The 838-nt window shown below is 66.6% G+C and overlaps 1 protein-coding gene across 1 annotated transcript in view; it reads right to left on the bottom strand.

Moving 5' to 3' along the window:
• Nucleotides 1-137, bottom strand: part of WFIKKN1 (WAP, follistatin/kazal, immunoglobulin, kunitz and netrin domain containing 1) — a gene marked incomplete at its 3' end in the record, with an annotated part of 3,558 nt that extends 3,421 nt beyond the window's left edge. The window contains exon 1 of the mRNA XM_009995457.1: nt 36-137. Coding sequence (XP_009993759.1) covers nt 36-137 — 102 coding nt within the window. The remainder of the gene's footprint in view (nt 1-35) is intronic.
• Between the last annotated feature and the right edge of the window lie 701 nt (nt 138-838).

Below are 838 nucleotides of genomic sequence, written 5' to 3'. Positions count from 1 at the left end.
CGGGAGCCGGGAGGCAGCGCCTGGCACTGCCAGACCGGGGGGGATCCCTCCGGCACGTCCTGCGCTTCAGTCCCGCCGCCGCACGTCCCGCGGGGGCCCTGAGCTGGCAGGATCCGGCCCTGGCTCCCCGGCCACATTTCCCTAATCCCCGCCCATTACCTCTTCCGGCACGGGCGGGAGCCCTGACCCACCCACCTCAGCGCCCAGGGGGGGCATCTGCAGATCCTGGGAAGCAGCAAAGCCAAACGTACCCCAGGGGGTCTTGCCCTTTGGGAGGGGGGGGCAGCTCAGCACCCCCAGCCTCCCCTCTGCAGGGATGCAAAGGGGTTGGGGGGGAAGCCAGTGGAGGGGACAAAGAAAAAGGGGGGAGCCTTTTCTTGACATTTTTTGGGGACAACCCAACCCGCTCACACCCCGCAGGTATTTTTCCATGGGTGGTTTGGTGCTCCCTGGGTCTGCGTGTCCTGGGAGCAGCCCCACTGCAGCAGACCAGGCACCTGGGGGGTCCCTCAACACCCCGCTGGCACAGGAAGGATGCAGTCCCTGTGCCCCGGGGACAATGACCTCCTGCTGGTGCCACTGCAACAACACCATGACCTGCAACCCACGCTGGATCCCTGAGGATCCCTGCCTGAGTGGGCTGTGCTGCCAGAAACCCCGGAGCCGGGTTGGGCATCATCTTGCCCTGCCCCCACCCGGGGGGCGGGAGCCTGTCCTGTGGCTCTGCCCAGTGCCTGGTTTCACAGCCAAGCAGCTGCCCGAGGGTCCATTCAGCCCCAGACACGGAGGGAAGGTTGTGCTGCCCTGGGACACTCGTGGGGAGGCTAATGAGTGGCTG

This window comes from Chaetura pelagica, unplaced genomic scaffold, assembly GCF_000747805.2.
Source record: "Chaetura pelagica isolate M959 unplaced genomic scaffold, ChaPel_1.0 scaffold64, whole genome shotgun sequence".
NCBI classification, from domain to species: domain Eukaryota; kingdom Metazoa; phylum Chordata; class Aves; order Apodiformes; family Apodidae; genus Chaetura; species Chaetura pelagica.
The sequence above is the reverse complement of the archived record's forward strand: the minus strand, read 5'-3'. Positions and strand labels throughout refer to the sequence as shown.